This window comes from Saprolegnia parasitica (assembly GCF_000151545.1).
Source record: "Saprolegnia parasitica CBS 223.65 unplaced genomic scaffold supercont2.3, whole genome shotgun sequence".
Taxonomy (NCBI): domain Eukaryota; phylum Oomycota; class Saprolegniomycetes; order Saprolegniales; family Saprolegniaceae; genus Saprolegnia; species Saprolegnia parasitica.
This window is the reverse complement of record NW_012156397.1, coordinates 734,371-747,702: the sequence shown is the minus strand read 5'-3', so window position 1 is coordinate 747,702 and position 13,332 is coordinate 734,371. Positions and strand designations below refer to the sequence as shown.

Genomic DNA, 13,332 nt, shown 5'->3' with positions numbered 1-13,332 from the left:
CTCGCGATTAGGATCGATGGGGGATGTCGTGCTTCTTTCCTTGGTGGGCTTGCATGTACAGCAACCTACTGCGTCGCTCTTCGGCCTACACGAGATATGTTCTTGAAATGATGCAAATCAAAGAAAAATACCTTTTTCGCGTCGTGCAGCTTCCACAAATCCGTCTACCGGTACATTCCACGTCAGGACCCACTATGACGCAAAAAACAGCCGACAACCTTGTGCGCCGAACACGACGCCATGAGCGACGAGAGTTGCTCCTGGAGCTCCCAGCAGTGCCGCTGCCACGTTTCCGTGTCGCTGATTTGCCTACCCGATAGGATTAGTTTGTGAGACTATCGCTTGAGGACGGGAGGTGTACGCTTCCAGCAGAGCTCGCATTTCGACAACCGCATCTTGGCTGCTCACCATCTCTGCCTTGGAAACGACATTGGCATGGACGAACGCATGGTCTACGAGGAACAATGAGCCAGGTTGCGCCATGACGCAACCTACGCTCGGAGTGTAGATGTTGGAGCTCGTCCTGGACGCGCTGGTGCGAGTTGTGGGCGACGCTGACCTCTTCGCGGTACTGGACGGCCTGGGCCGTCGCAGCAACCAAGTTGTCGCGAAGCCGGGCGATCGTGCGCTACGCCGTGCTCTATTCATGGCGAGCTGATGCATGACGCTCCTACGGCCTTTTCGTCGTGCTCGGCGCGGAGTCGCGCTCGACTTTCCATCGCCGCCTACGTTCAAGGTCAAGTTTCCACCGCCGTCTTATGTATCAAGTTGATAAAGTGCACTTTCAAATTTCCTTCCAAGTCGGCGACCATGGAAAGCAACGATGCCGCGGTGCTGTCCAGCGTCTTGGAGCGGCCTATGGCACACCAATGGTCACGTTGTATCGAACTATCAACTTGATGCATGCCGCACCAATGTAGATTTGCACGCGCTGCAGATCGAGCTCGAGGCTGTCGATACCAAGCACGTCATAAAGTTGCATAAGACCTTCGGGCGTGAGCCCCATGGCGACGACCGACGTCTCGCTGCCGCTGGACGGACACGGCCGCGTGTCGAGGCTGTAGCGCGCGACAACCTCTGCAAAGGAGCTTTCCGTGTACAGCGATGTATGGCCCAAGGCCATCTAGGCAGGATTTCTCAAACTCAACATTATGTTTTTTCCATGTCAAAAGCATATACAGCCGTACCTTGAGTGCGTTCATTTCATCAAGATTGAGCAGCTCGTCGCCGTCAAGATCGAAGCGGTGGACGAGCGCCTTGACGCCTGCCACCGCCCAGTCGACGCGCTGCGGTGTGCTCTCAATGGCATAGTGCTGCATGGCATGCGCGTGGATGCGCTGCAGCTCTCTCTGGAGCAGCGCGACCAGCTGCGCTTGTTCGTCCTACGCCAACGTCTCGGTCGACGCTCGGTCGACAACTCGGCCGAAATGACACCGAGTACCTTGGCCATCGTCATGGCGCTCAGAGCGCTCTCTTGCGACGCGACGAGAACCTCGAGGTGCTGGTTGCGCGAGAGAACACTTCGGTGCACGTCACTGAGTTCCTGCAATCGGTTCTACAGCGTTGCGCTAGCAACGACAACGACGCACCTCGAGCGACGTAAAGTTGCGACATCCTTTCTACGCACCCCATCGAACATCAAGACACGATACAAGCAGACACTCGTCCCACCCAGCAAAACGCCGTGAGGTCCTTGGAGCCGCACTCGCGACAGCCAAAGGACGGCGGTGGCTTGTATGGTGAGGCGCTGGCCGGGACCAACGTCGACTGCCTACGATCGCTGTGTCGTCAAGCAAACTCTGGACCATTCTCGATGTACAAGAGCCGAATGTCGTCGTGGGTCGTCGCCCAGCGCGTCCCGTTGTCGCTCTCGTGGCTCGACTCGCACCTACGCGGCATGATGAGTCCCATGTTACATGCAAGGACGGCTGCAACAGGGACGACGACGGTGGTGGGCTCCTATCGTAGTGCACCGTCTTGGCTGGCGATGACCTCAGAGACGGTGACGGCGGCGGTTTGAGCTGGAAACACCTGCATCACATGGTACTTGTCCTCGTTGAAGAATTGAAGTCTACTTGGTTTGGAGCTGCTGAAACGAACGCTCCGAGATGCTGCGACGTGTCGGCGATGCCGGACGGAGACGCTGCGATGATTTCCTACCCGACAAGTGAATTTTGGGGCAAGTCGCTTCAGGTCGCCTACGCAGGCAGTTGTGTCGATGTCGTACTGCTCGCGTCCGACGTGAGAACGTGCAGCTTTTTCCTAAGAGCGTCATCATGGTCCAAGCCTGCAATGTACGAGCTAGGGGTACGCGTTGCGCTTGAATTTGGGCACGGGCGGCTTGCGCGCGGGACTGTCTTGGGCGCTTATGGTTGCGCTACGTCGCAGCACCTCGTTGGCAGGCATCGGATCTCGCTCGGATGTTTGCAAGTTTCGCTGTAATGCTGTGTAACTCCCATTCGACCTTGAGATCGTCAGCTCAGAGCTCAGAGCGTTGCCAGCCCATGCAATCGGTAGCTGAAGTGATAGTCGACGCCACCAGCACCATCCTCAACGCTCTCCACCACAAGAATCTACTTTTCTGAGCCGTAGCCGCGTCGCATTGAACGCCACTCGCCGCGACGAGGGAGCTAACGATGCGGTCCCATTTCCACGAGAAACTGACACTCAAAGAGCCCCGTGGAGGTCTGGGTGGGCTCACCAAATCTTCTCACAACGCTTTCGTCCCCTAGGCTATAGACGCAAGCGCACGGGGAGATGAACGGGGCTCGTATTGGGAGGCCGTCGCCGCCCAAGAAGGGACTGGTGGGTGGGTTAAAAGAGCGTAGAGTAGCTAAGAGGTTTGGAGCTGGACGAGCAACTCGCAAATGACCATTGCCTACCTACTCACGCTCGGAACTGTGCGCATTGGTTTCTACAACATGTTTTTACACTTTAACGCTTTTCACACAAAAAGCGTCATCGCGATGTCGTTCATTCTCCCAAACCCAAGAACGCGAGCATGAGCATGGCCGACGTCCTACTTGGAGGGCCTACCTCGGACGGCCGCAGTAGCGCCGCGGGTTCAATCCCCGCTTAGGACCGCTTCGATGCAAATACAGATACGTAGGCGACGGTCAGTTCTTATGTGGTGGTCTGCCCCGTATTGGCGACCCCTGTCGCTTTCGCTGAGGATTCTCCATTGCAGATTTGGCCTCTAATAGCGCAACAACGATTCAGGCCACACTGCGCAACATGGAGGCTATTGAGTCGCCTCAGCCGATCCTAAAGAAGACACGCAGAACACGCCTGGCGGCCATCTCGGCGCCGGCGCCGCCAACGACGCCCTCGCGGACCAAGGCGCCGCTCACGGGCTTTACTCTGGCGGCTCAACCCGGCCAAGACGGTACAACTAGCATCTCATTCAGTGCAGGCCTGCGCTACAACGTCCGCCAAACCTGTCGAACGCCGTCCGCGAGTCGAGTATCGGCGACTCGACCGCACCTTCCGTGTTCATGGCGTTCGCAAACCACCCGGCGTAAAGGCTGCGAGTCTGGTTGAATTCTACCACTCAATAAAACCTCGATAAGAACGCCAAACAAAGAGATTGGATGGGGCGTGCTTGTGCAGGCCATCTCGGCGCCGGCGCTGCCACCGACGCTCTCGCCAACCAAGGCGCCACCGCGCATTGTGCACTCCCTTGTGGCCCTACCCGGACCGGATGGGGCGACGACTGTCGTCGTCACTTCTGGACATCGTTGAAGGCTCTCAGCCTGACGGTTACAACACAACGCTCGTCCAAGCGCCCATGTACCAAGACCTCGCCTACCAACGCGGGCTGCACGTCGCGCCAGATCCCCCGCCGGCGGTGCTCGACGGGTTGGTTCCCGTACCGGTGGTTGCTCTGGGCGACGTCGCGATGGTCGGAAGCGGCCAGCGATCTTTTCGACGAGACCCGCGAGCGTGCGGTTCAGCGGCGCCTTCTCGTCGGCATTGCTCCATGTTTCGCTCCGTCGCCGCAGCAGCGCGTGATCTTTGCGCGCCAACTCAAGGCGCATGCGATTACACGCCGCGGTCGCATCGCCCGTGCTCGCCAGGCTAGACGAAGCGCGCTTCGTCCTCGATGCAGGGTAATCGACCAAGACATGCCGTAGCATCTCTCTCGATCCAAGTCCAACCCAGTGGCAGTCGACACCGATGCATCCCGTCGCAACTTTATTGCACCGCCCTTTTCGGATCCAACGAGCAACGCAAAGCAGCATAGGCTTCCGCTGCGGACCAGCAGCTCGCCATAGATGCCTCGAGATGGCTCTGGCATGCGTGCTCGACATGCTCTCTGTCTTGCACGAGCCGCCGATCGCAGCGTTCAACCGATCGCGCGAACCAAGACGCCAAGCGGAAGCAGCCCTATCCCTTGTAGCTCTCGGACAATATCTCTCATCTAGAGCTCGTTTTGGACCTTATGAACGCGTCCAACAATAGCAGGATACATGCGTACCTCTGCATGATCCACACACATGTTGACTAGGATCTGGACTAGGATGGTCTGCCGTGTGCCCCAACGACTCTCATGCAACACGCCAGAGCGACAGGGTACCTACCCACGCTCGGAACTGTGCGCATTGTTTATAACCAAGCTTTTATTACCATTTGACGCCTTTTCACGCAAAAAAACATCGAGTTTTCATTTATTTCGCATTCTGCAGGGGTCCGCACCGCCGCCGGGTTGGAGTCGCCTTGGCGCGACGCCAGCGTTGGGAGACCGCAGCATTAGGCCCACGTCATCCTTACTAGGCGGCTGTCGCTCGCTTGCGTTGGTTTAGGAATAAAGTAGCGCTCTACAGTACTAGTGTACTAGAGTAGGAAGAAGCATCGTCCATCGCATGTCCAAAGAGCCTCGTGGAGCTCCCCAAATTTCCTCACAACACCTTTCCCTTTGTGGTGCAACCTGTCGTGTGAGATGGATTAAGCAAACGAGCAACGACATCATACTCGCGCAGATGCAATCGATGCGACAATGAGGGCGCGGGATCGGTTGCTGGAAATGTCAACGGCGCCAACCGCTTCAAAGAGCCGCGTCGCGTCGACGAGGTAGGCGCCGTATCCATCGTTGACGCCGAAGATGACGACGAGATTTTCGTCCTCGAGAAAGCCAATGATATTGGAAGAGTGGCCGCTCACGACCCCCAACGGAATGTTCCACGGCAGCCAGAGCGGCCCCATTGCATGTAGAAAATTGACGGCGACGCGGTGAGTCTCGTCGTTGGCGACGCGGTGAGTCTCGTCGTTGGCGAGGCGCCACGGAACGCGTCAACGCCGTCGCTGCCGTAGACGACCTGTGTCGAGGTCACGTGGCCGTGGCTGTGGCGGAGCAGCGCGTCGGCAAACTGAATTGAAGTTGCAGCGCCGCCCCGCGCGGGGGGCAGCTGCGAGGGGGACGCGAGTGGTAGCGATTTGAGAAGGTTGCGCTGCGTCGCGATGGAGCAGTAGCCTTCGCACGCTTGGTACTCGAGCCCGGCGCGACGGTAGAGCTGCCCGACAGGCGTCGCAAACACTCGGGCGAGGCGTGTCGGGTTCTTGTAGTACGGTGTCGATTTGAAAGGTTCGTACGAAGCTGTGCGAACGACAAGCCGTAGCACGTCGCGCTTGAAGAGACAAAGCAGGAGCAGGATGGGCAGGCACAGAAGCGCAATCAGTGGACCAAGGATAAGGCCAAAGACGAGACCGCCAACGGCGCGAAGAGCCCATGGCGACGTGTCGACGCGCGTTGGTGGCAAACCGACTTCGTTCATGCCACGCCCAAATCCAAATTGCAAACACTCTACACAAAAGAGTTATTGAGGTGGGTGGGTATCTGTCTACACAAAAGAGTGATGGCGGTGTCGTGCAACGAAAACGCGAGCTTCAAGAAGCCGAGTCAGAGTCTAATAAGTGCAGGACCAAGGCGAGGCTAAGTACTTATAGCGGACGCGGCTACATTTGTAGCATCGATGATGCGTCCACATGTCGTGGAGATATCCATGTTCCACGTGGCAGCCTGAAACGCCTGAAGAGACACATGGAAGGTTTCCGTTTCCCACAAGTGCAATCTCAAACTTCAAAGCTTCGATAGTGTACGAAGAGGCATGGAAACGACGGCGACGCCCGAGGCGAACGACGACGGCGACGTTGCCAAGTGCGTGAAGGTCAAGCACCCACAGGTCTTTTGGCGCCCGCCACCGAGCAACCAAGATGACGGCGACACCCCGCCACCTACGCCATCGCTCGACATGACGGCCAAGAAAGACGATATCGCTCCGTCGCTCGACGACCTACGCTTCACGGAAACCGAGGCTGCGTTGGATCAGTGGAAGCAGCGCGTCCAGAGCGACCCGCGACGGATCTTGGAGGCGCAGCTCGACCGGTGGCAGAGCAACAACGGCCCGGCAAAACCTGCCGCCAACGACAGTGACGGCGACGACGAGGATGATGATGCCGAAGAGATGTTTGTGGCCCGCCAGCGCCATTACCTCAAGCAGCGAAAATAACGCAGACTTGCTTCTGCATAAATACGTGGATCTACTACAACCTCTTATACAAGCTCGAATCGCGAGTCGGGCCGCGCCGGTTCGAGACCCTTCCCTTTGCCTTGCTGGCGCCGGGTGAGGTCCCAGTGCTTGTCGAGCTCGACGCGGATCTCGCGCCGCTTGCGCTCTTCGACGTCGCGCTTGCGCTGGGCGATGGCCTCGGACTCGCGTGCAAGCCGCTGGGCCTCGAGCACCCGCAGCCGTCGGAGGCGCTCGCGCTCGTCGAACCTTATCGCTTGGGCTTGGGGTACGGCGTCGTTGCGCAGCCGAGCAACCTCGATTTCAAGGCGAGCAATCTCGGCGCGTAAGCGCACGGTTGTCCGGCATAGCTCGACCTCGCGGGTGCCATCGACGCAGATCTCGTGCGCGGCCACGGCACGTGGCGTTTTTGCAGGTGATTGCACTGCACGGAGGCGCTTCCGCGCGACGTGGCGACCGACCACGTACTGGATGCGGCGCGCGCTTGCTTCCATGCGCTCGAGGAACTGGAGGTGCTGGTAAATGCTTGCAAGTCGCTTTACGCGTTGTCGCCGGGTCTTGCGTCGTGCCCACCGCTGCAGCGTCATGGCCGCCGCATCGCGAATAAAGTGCCAGTAGGTTCGCCACTGGGCTTGGATACAGCGTGCGGCCCTCGCTGCCTGCCTCATGCGTGCGCGACATCGCGCGTCCTGGCGCTCGGCCACCACGCGCTGCCACGTGTGCCACACCCGTCGGAGACACAAATCGACAATCGCCCGGCGCCACCACCGCTGCAAGCGGCGTGTGGCCCGAAAGCGGCGCTGCTTGCGTCGCTGGACAAAGTCGCGCCACGCGAGCTGCAAGAGACAGGCGGCGTTGTCGCGGAGCCGACGCCAGAGCATGCCGTGGTACACGCGGCGCCACGCGGCCTGGATGACTTCCGCGCTCATGTGCTGGAGGCGTCGCATCGCGCGGTCCATCTCGCGCTCGCGGCGCTTCTCGTCGAGCTCTCGCTTCTCATCGAGCGCGCGCCGCAGCATGTCGCTCTTCCACGCCTCGAGGCGCGCCCGTTCTTGAAGCCGCTCCTGGCGCCGCTGGGTGCAGGCGAGGACACGCCGCCGTCTCTCGAGGGACCCGTCGGCGTAGAAGCGCGCAGCGATTGCCCGCGAGAACGTGTGGCGCAGCCCGTGCTGTTCGCGGCGCTGCAGGCGCACGAGCGTCGCCTCCATGCTCGCCCGTTTCAAAAAACACCAACTTCGCTATTTCGATATTGCCAGGCATGCGGCGGTCGCTGCCGCGACGACTCCTCTCGACCGACGTCGGGGTCGCGCCACCACTACCACAAGAACAATCGCACGTCGAGCAAGAGACCGCATTCGTATTGCCACCGCGCAAGCCCAAGCAGCAGCCGACCAAACCGTCGGCGGTCCGCTACCAAGTGCTGCGCGCCGACGCGACGTTGGCCGCTACAGGCCACGTGTACGCGGAAGGGTGCCTGCCCGGTGTCTTCTTTTACAAGTACCTCGCGTCGATCGCCGAGCCGAGCAGCCACGGCGACGACGCGCCTGCGTTGCCGCCACCGTCCCATTTGCAGCTGCGGTGCTGGATACCCGACACCATCATCTTTGGCGGCGCCTTCCCGCCGCTATGGCTCTACAGCGACAAGAGTGGCGTGATCCGCAAGGTAGACGCCTCTTTTACTATGTATGTAGTGTATCTACATGCAGGGCTAGAGCATTGGATTTGTCGACACGCAGGTCATGGACAAGCTCGGGAATCGGCGGTTCGAGAACGACCCGGTCGTGCTCTTCAAGGAGCCCGTCGTGATGAAAGCCGGCTTGGGACACGTCGTCTCGGGCAACCACGTCAAGCTCCTCTCGACGATCGAGCTCCGGTCGGCGCTGACGAAAGCGGTCGGGTCGCCCGTGACGTTTGCGCTGCAAAAGTACGTCAAGCCCCGCGGCCCCAAAGCCTTTTTGGTCCGCGCCATCTACAAGGCGGGCAAGGCGCCGACGGGCTGGATGATCAACAACAAGGCGCCGTTCCAGACACAGGATGGCAACGCAGCGCCCGACGTCCGGCGCTTCTGTGCGTCGACCGGTGTGTACGACGCGTGCTCGTTTGTCAAGCTCTCGGAGCGCGCGTGCACCGACGTCTACGACATCAACCTGCGGGTACAATGGAGTCTCCATGTCTCCATTCATATATATATATACAAGGATATGAGAGACCACGTAGATTGTCAAGTACCTCGAGCAAGCGCTCCGGGTCGCCCTCGAGCTCTTTGCTGCGGATTTCATCAAGGACGATTTCGGTCAATGGTGGCTCATCCAAGTAGTCTCCTCGGCGATAAACGTATCAACGTATCAAGTACTCTCGTGGGTAGGTCAAGGCGTTTCAGCTCAAGCACGTGCGCGTCGGGCGGCCCCACGCGTTTGCGCCCAAGCTCATGGCCGCCTACGAGCGGTCGCTCGTCGCCGACGACGTCCACGACGACGACGACGCGTCCCACATCGACACCAAGGCCGCGCTCGAGGCCGAGAACGCCAAAGTCCACAAGATGTTTCCGTGCAAATTCTGCCAAGTGCCGCACTGTCCGTCCGAGCTCGCGTACAAGATGACAATGAAAATGATGCACGAGACGATCGCGCGTCTGAGTCTCCGCGCGGGCAGCGACCAGCTGCATTTGTACCTCGCGGAGCCAAAGTACGACCTCGATGCGGGCCTTTTCTACCAAACCTGGAACGTCTGCAACCTCTGTTATGCGCTCTACGAACGCGACCAGCTCCTCCTCCAAGTCGAAGCGAAGTTTTCCATCATGCTCGGGTGCCCGACCAAGCACATGGCGGGCGGCGGCGTCACGTACATCACCGAGCACGACGTGTGCAAGTCGCAGCCGCTTTTGACTGACTTGCCGACGGAGCTCACGCTGTGCCGGCTCATGTTTTTTTTCACCGCGCTCTATGACATCCCAAAGGAGCTGTACGAATCGGAGCGTGCGTCGGACCCCAAGCCGAAGCGGTCGCGGCTGTACCTGCGCTTCTCGGTGCTCGGCTACGACAACTTCATTCCGCTGGACGCGCAAGCGATGCGCGTGTCGCCGGCCAAAGGCGACGCCTCGTCGACCGCGCAGAGCTACTGGCTACCGCTCAACATCATGCGGTGCTTTCACTGCTTTGCGCCCAAGACGCCGCTCCAGTCCAAAGTTCGCGACACCTCGGGGCTCGGTATCTACCTCGCGGACGAGTCGGCCGTCACGATCGAGCTCATACGAACGTCTGACACCGCGCATGTCCACAACGAGAAGCGCGAGCGCATCGTGCAGTGGAGCGGCAACAAATGGGCAGCGCCACACACCGTGGGTCGTCGCAAGCCCGCGCTCACGAGTCCGCCCAACAAGTACAACGTGGTCCTGGGCTCGACCAGTGTCCAGATGTTCCAGTTTCGGTCGTCGTATGTGACCAAGACAGACGTCTACGCGAGTCTCTCGATGGGCGACCTCTTCAATCTCAAGGGCAATGTCGGCTTTGAGCGGCTTCGCGTGATCCAAACGCGGCACGTTCTCGCGCAGTACAAGCTGCGGCAGTACTGCGGCGTGTACGTTCCCGATACGAGCTTTTGCACCAACGACAAGCTCGCATCCGAGTGGATGGACTCGGTCGTCGACGCGTTCGATACCTCGCAACAAGACGTTGTCGTGCCCAAGGCCGGCATGGACCTCTTTTTAAAGACCTTGCATGGCTCGTCGGCGTCCTTGGCGTCGAGCCAAGCGGACAGCGAGCTCGAAGACCTTGTGGAAGCGTCGAGCCGTCAGCCGCCGCCAACCGCACCCGCGCAAGCGTACCAGACGCTGCAGCATCTAGTTCAAGGCGTTGCCGATGCCTCGTTGGATGAGGACGATGACACGTCGGACAGTGACGAAGACGACGAGGATGACGACGAGGATGACGCCGTGCCACGAGAGCGGACGCTGAGTGCGTCGAGCTCATCCTCAGGGCTCTCGACTTGGTGCATCACCATCATGCTCCACCGCATCCACAACTGGGATCCGTCCCCCGGTCGACGAGGGTGGGAGGCGCAGTACACCTTCCTCGGCCAGGTACACGACGACGACCTCGAGTCATGCGATGGTATGACGGGTCATTTTAGGTGCGTCGAGCAGCGCAGAAGCTGGACGAAGACGACATTGCGCTCCACGGTCACGGCGACGACATCGTCTTTGATTCGACGCACAAGAACTACGTCCAAGGCGGGCTCGCGGCCATCCAGCTCTTGTACGAAGCCGACGACGGCCTCTGCCGCGTCGCGCTCGTCCACCCGGACGATGACGAGCGTCCGTTCGTCGACGTCGAGCTCTCGGGCTTGAAAGAGTGTCGGACCATCGACGGAACCTTTACAATTCAAACGTCTGCCGGTCGCATGGACCACGTACGCGTTCGATATGATGGCGTCTCGTCACGTCTCTGGTGACTACTAGGCGACCAAGTCGGCGCAGTACCCTCCCTATTTATCCGTGTCCGTCTACGTTCTGCGCGTTGGCAGCGACGCCAAGAGCGAACGCGGCTTTGTCGCCAGTGGATCGACGCCCGAAGGCCTCGTGCTCCTTCGGCGTCTGCCTTAAGTTAATACGGACGTTGAGTGCTGTGTTTACTGCTTTAGCGCCGCGCTGGGAAGGATCGGCGACTGCTTGGGCGCCTCTGGCAGCTGCGAAAGCATTGCTTCGAGGCTCTGTGTCGGCGCATCAGCGAGCTGCGTGTGCAGATCGAGGCCAATCTCCGCCAAGACTTGGTCGACGACAAGGTCTTCTTCGACCTCGTCATCGTCAAACTAGCGTCGATCCATGAGCATGCAAGAAGCATCATCTAAAATGGACGTACGGCGTCGATGAGTGTGTCCTCCATCATCTCTTGGCCCATGCTCATGAGTTCGCTTTGCTTCTCAAACTCCATGAGGGTCTTCTGGATGCGACTCATGTCCATCTGCTTGTTGGCAGCCACCATCGTCTGCATAGATGCATCAGTATCCTCCTTCGAAAGGGTGTATACCTTGGTCGTCTTCTCCATGGTGGCCACCATGGTCTGCTGCGCCGCCATGGCCTGGACATCAATGTATCGTATGAGACGTCGCGCAGGGCATATCGTCTGCGTACCGAGGCCTGCATGCCGATGCCACCGAGGCTCACCTTCATGACCATGAGCTTCTCCTTCTGCGCCCGAACCTGCACGAGCTGCTTGGCGAGGATCTTGGTGCCTGCTTGGTTGCCGTCCTTCGCCGCCTTCTTGATGTCCAGGATGAGCTGCTTCTCCTGCCGTTCCAGCACCATCTTCTCTCTCTCCAAGTCGCGCTGGCCATGCGCGATCTCGCGCTTCGCCTCCCGCGCCTGCTCCCGCGCCGTCTTCGGCGGCGCCTTCCCAAAGCCAAACATGCTGACTTTCCGCGACTGGCGGCGACGAGTGCACGTCATTACAGAATGCAGGTCGTTGGTTTTCCCGCATTTTGCATAATTCACGGACTATTGCAACGTATTGTCCGTTAATTCTGCACGAAGGACTCGCGAGCGCGCGCAAGCCCAGCAAACGAGTGGTGTACCCCGCTGGAGGAAGCACTACGTCTTCTTTTAAGCGTGGAGGGCTCGTCGTCGTCGCCTTGATGTCACTAGTAGTTGTTGCATCTTGCATGTAAGGCGACGGGACAGGCTTTGGATTTTGCAGCTACAATTGTAGCTAGCTACTCTATGAAGCGCGCTGCCTGCCATGTCTTGACGCGCCACGACGTCGTACCAGCCAACGTAGTAGCCGCTGTGCTATTGCGTGCATCAACACCCAACACCATCGCATACAAACGCTCTATAGCTCTATAGTTTAGACGCGGGCGGCTACGTGCGGCTGCTCATGTACTCGTACATGCTCCACGTGAGCGCGGTGGAGAACGTGCGCTTGAAGACACGCGGGACGACGCCGCGAAGGAAGCCTCTCGGGCCTTCTTCTACGTAGATGCGGCGCAAGGTCGCGCGGACCGTGATGGCCTGTGCGTCTAGTTGCATGCGCGTCTTGACCACGTCGGCCGGGTGCACGATGATGGTCGAGACAACGCCCGCGACGATGCCACACGCAAAGTTGGCGGCTACCCGGTGTTCGTCGGCGCAGACAACGCTGGCCTTGAGGCGCGAGTAGAGCGTGACGTACAAGCCAGAGAACGGCACGTCGCGCAGCAGGGTTGGGATGATGCCGCGGTAGAAGCCGCGGATGCCATGCTCGGCAGCCATGCGGCGCATCTCGGCAAGGATCGCGCCCTTGTCGTGCGACGGCGCAGCCCACTCCATGCGCGCCTTGACGACCGTGAGCGGCGACATAACAAAGCCTGCGAACGACCGCGCAAAGGCGCCTGCGCAAAAGGAGCCGAGTACGTTAAGGTTTTGAGCATCTAGCTGATGCAAGGTGGAGAAGTAGAGCCCGGCGCCACCGCAGACACGCAGCAGCGTCGGCGTCGTGCCGCGCCAGAGCCCGGTCACGCCCGACTCGGACGCGAGCCGGCGCACGCTTTCCCGCACCGTGAGGTTCGGGCGGCTCGCAAAGCTGCCTTGCTGGTGCGTGCGGATGACGTCGAAGGGCTGGAAGAGGATGGCGGCGAGGCCGCCGGCCATCGCGCCGCGGCTAAAGTGCTTCCACTTGTCCTTCTCGGCCATGTGCAATGTGGTTCTGGTGCGCTTCACCACGCTTCCCGGCGCTTCTATCCGGCACAAGTATCCGGAGAAATACCTCTCCGATGCATGTAGGGACTTGATGAGCGAGAAAGCGTTGTTGTGAAGGAATTACCCGTCATCATTCCG

The 13,332-nt window shown here is 59.6% G+C and overlaps 6 protein-coding genes across 6 annotated transcripts; 2 read left to right on the top strand and 4 right to left on the bottom strand.

Annotated features, from left to right (window-relative positions):
- Positions 1-7: 7 nt before the first annotated feature.
- On the bottom strand, positions 8-2,406 carry SPRG_19073 (hypothetical protein; the record flags this gene model as incomplete). The annotated part of the gene is made up of 17 exons (XM_012339879.1): positions 8-85; positions 132-164; positions 219-309; positions 362-452; positions 496-628; positions 675-725; positions 783-856; positions 913-1,123; positions 1,188-1,382; positions 1,442-1,543; positions 1,590-1,619; positions 1,672-1,771; positions 1,820-1,888; positions 1,936-2,031; positions 2,076-2,156; positions 2,203-2,262; positions 2,312-2,406. The coding sequence occupies 17 exons, from the start codon at positions 2,404-2,406 to the stop codon at positions 8-10; spliced, it is 1,590 nt and encodes a 529-aa protein (XP_012195269.1).
- A 3,698-nt stretch (positions 2,407-6,104) lies between these two features.
- SPRG_19072 (hypothetical protein) lies at positions 6,105-6,506 on the top strand (the record flags this gene model as incomplete). The annotated part of the gene is made up of 1 exon (XM_012339878.1): positions 6,105-6,506. One exon carries the CDS (start codon positions 6,105-6,107, stop codon positions 6,504-6,506), a length of 402 nt encoding a protein of 133 aa, XP_012195268.1.
- Positions 6,507-6,550: 44 nt separating this feature from the next.
- On the bottom strand, positions 6,551-7,732 carry SPRG_22073 (hypothetical protein; the record flags this gene model as incomplete). Its single annotated transcript, XM_012339947.1, has 3 exons — positions 6,551-7,049; positions 7,098-7,155; positions 7,204-7,732. The coding sequence occupies 3 exons, from the start codon at positions 7,730-7,732 to the stop codon at positions 6,551-6,553; spliced, it is 1,086 nt and encodes a 361-aa protein (XP_012195337.1).
- Positions 7,733-7,782: 50 nt separating this feature from the next.
- SPRG_19071 (hypothetical protein) lies at positions 7,783-11,124 on the top strand (the record flags this gene model as incomplete). The annotated part of the gene is made up of 6 exons (XM_012339877.1): positions 7,783-8,187; positions 8,237-8,677; positions 8,742-8,837; positions 8,890-10,602; positions 10,653-10,931; positions 10,981-11,124. The coding sequence occupies 6 exons, from the start codon at positions 7,783-7,785 to the stop codon at positions 11,122-11,124; spliced, it is 3,078 nt and encodes a 1,025-aa protein (XP_012195267.1).
- Positions 11,125-11,150: 26 nt separating this feature from the next.
- SPRG_19070 (hypothetical protein) lies at positions 11,151-11,928 on the bottom strand (the record flags this gene model as incomplete). The annotated part of the gene is made up of 4 exons (XM_012339876.1): positions 11,151-11,330; positions 11,381-11,506; positions 11,549-11,599; positions 11,653-11,928. 4 exons carry the CDS (start codon positions 11,926-11,928, stop codon positions 11,151-11,153), a joined length of 633 nt encoding a protein of 210 aa, XP_012195266.1.
- Positions 11,929-12,378: 450 nt separating this feature from the next.
- SPRG_19069 (hypothetical protein) lies at positions 12,379-13,188 on the bottom strand (the record flags this gene model as incomplete). The annotated part of the gene is made up of 1 exon (XM_012339875.1): positions 12,379-13,188. The coding sequence occupies one exon, from the start codon at positions 13,186-13,188 to the stop codon at positions 12,379-12,381; it is 810 nt and encodes a 269-aa protein (XP_012195265.1).
- Between the last annotated feature and the right edge of the window lie 144 nt (positions 13,189-13,332).